General features: G+C 39.1%; 1 protein-coding gene across 1 annotated transcript in view; it reads left to right on the forward strand.

Moving 5' to 3' along the window:
- Positions 1-2,114: 2,114 nt before the first annotated feature.
- LOC143041673 (uncharacterized) overlaps positions 2,115-2,500 on the forward strand; it is a 387-nt gene continuing 1 nt past the window's right edge. The window contains exon 1 of the mRNA XM_076213678.1: positions 2,115-2,500. This exon is cut by the window's right edge and continues 1 nt beyond it. Coding sequence (XP_076069793.1) covers positions 2,115-2,500 — 386 coding nt within the window.

Raw genomic sequence — 2,500 nt, forward strand, 5'->3', positions numbered from 1 at the left:
ACAATCTTTCTCAAGTTCCTCATCTACTTAAAACATGGAATATTAAAGTAGTTTTTGATAACCCATGTACTTTTAAGAAATTAATAATTAAGAATTCTCCCGCTGATTCTGATGGCTGCATATACAAAATCCCTTGCAGAGATTGTGAAAAGTATTACATTGGACAAACGGGCAAAGAACTATCAACTAGAATTAAACAACATAAATATAGTGTTAAAACAGCACAAGAATCCAATGCTCTATTTGTTCACATGAAAATTTTCAATCATTGTATTAATTGGACTAATGCTTCCGTTATTATTTCTTGTAATTCATTTGTCAATAGAAACATAATAGAAAGTAGTATTATAAAAAAAATTAAGGTTCTAATCTTAGTATCAGTAATAGCATTTATAAATTAGATAAATTTATCATTAACAAAATTTGTAATCAGGTTGTATGTGACCAAATTTAATTTGGTGAATTATGCTGTTCTCTAGATTTCTTTTTCATTGATGACTTTGTGTACTAAGACTTATTCTTTTTCATTTATGACTTTTTGTACTTTGTCAGTTCCTTTCTTAGTGTATAATCTTGTGTCATCTTGTACTATGCCAGTTCCTTTCCTAGTGTTTAATCTTGTGGCATCTCGTACTATGCCAGTTCCTTTCCTAGTGTATAATCTTATTTTTAAACCTCTTTGTATCACAATTTTTTCTGTATTCCCCTGAAGATGTAAATTACACGAAAGCGCCTGGGAATTACTGTTTTCTTCCTTTTTCCTTAGTGGTTACCAGCAACATATATATATATATATATGTATGTATATATATATATATATATATATATATATATATATACACACACATTGGAGATAAACCCTTTAATTGAGTTTAGATTTTACAGTTTTCCAATATGGATCCCAGACTCCAAATCTTCACTAATATTGAACAGCATTACAGTGTTGAAGTGTTCAACACAGTTACGAAATGGGAGAACTGTGAACTCAAGAAATGCGTCATCCGTGAGCAGCTACGTTTTTGTCAAATGTGCCGTAATCGCAATACTCTCCCCTCCTTTGTTAGAGTTTGACCTCCTGTCAACACTAGAAAAGCCAAGGAAGAAGCAGAGGCCTGTGGTCGCCGACTTCTAAAATGCGTCATGGACCATCATCACAGTAGAATCCGTCGCATCAAAACAGACATCACCACCTTCAAGAACTAATGCACCTCTTTACTACAGGCAACTCATTTTGACACGGTACTAGAAAAGATCATCAACCTCAGCCGGTCCAAATATTCAATCAAGCGGAGTTCCCTTGAGTCCAAGTTCCATCGGTTGCTGCTCCTGCAAGATGGGTGACCAATCTCTCCAGTAGACAACTTTCGGATGCAGAGAACAGTGTGCTGGCCAGGGGCCTTAACTTTAATGTTCAAGGCAACATCAACCAAGCGGAATTCCTGGCCGCTGCAGAGTTAGGAGTGAACTTGATGGAAGGCACTTCTGAGGACAAACAGGCAGTCAGAACTAAAATCGTAGGAGCATTGATATCCAAACAGTCCAGTCGTTCCATGACCACTGAAGAAACCAAAGTTTTAGCGTAACTACGCAGAGATCGCTCAAATGTTGTTTTAACTAGCGACAAAGGGAGGCCGACCGTCGTTAAGGACAAGGAAGACTATGGCCAGAAGGCTCTGGTGTTGCTTCAAGATACCCAGACTTACGCCATCATACCTCAAGACTCCAACAAGAAGTTACAGGCCAAAGTCGAACGAGAGCTGAAAGAATTCATAGAAGAACGGGGTATAAATGAGGACGAGTGGAAGAAAATGAGGCAAGGAGATTCTACCCTCCCTAAGTTCTATGGGTTACCAAAAGTTCACAAAGAAAATATTCCCCTTCGACCCATAGTGGCTTTTAGAGATTCATCGACCTACCACCTTGTTTCGTACATGGGTAAACTTCTCAGACCTCTAGTGACCAACTCACCACACATGCTTCAGAATTCAACTGACTTCAGTGAAAGAATCAAAGGACTCAACCTAAGGAGATGAGAGGTCTTGGTTTCCTTTGATGTTCAATCCATGTTTACGTTCACCTCACGAGAACTGGCAAAAAGAGCGTTGAAGTCAGCCATGGAGGAAAACCGGGGATTCTTGGATAATCAGAAACTTTCCTTGTCAGAACTCATGAGACTCATCTCCCTGTGCCTTGACTCTACATACTTCCGCTTTAGGGACCACATCTATCACCAACGTAAGGGCACACCTATGGGATCGCCTATTTCAGTTGTGGTGGCTGAAATAGTAATGCAACGACTAGAATCTCAACTTCTAAGTGCTGCACCTTCTTTGCTTAAATTGTGGACTGGATACGTTGATGATGTGTTCGCCATTTTGGACTGCAAGGACGTAGAACCTTTCTTCAGTCACATCAACAGTATCGAGCCCGCCATTCAATTTTCAAAGGAACTGGAGAAAGATTTCCAACTCCCATTCCTGGACGTCTACGTCAAGCCTTA

Source organism: Oratosquilla oratoria, chromosome 31 (assembly GCF_046742065.1).
Source record: "Oratosquilla oratoria isolate Oo_2021 chromosome 31, ASM4674206v1, whole genome shotgun sequence".
In the NCBI taxonomy this organism is placed as follows: Eukaryota; Metazoa; Arthropoda; class Malacostraca; order Stomatopoda; family Squillidae; genus Oratosquilla; species Oratosquilla oratoria.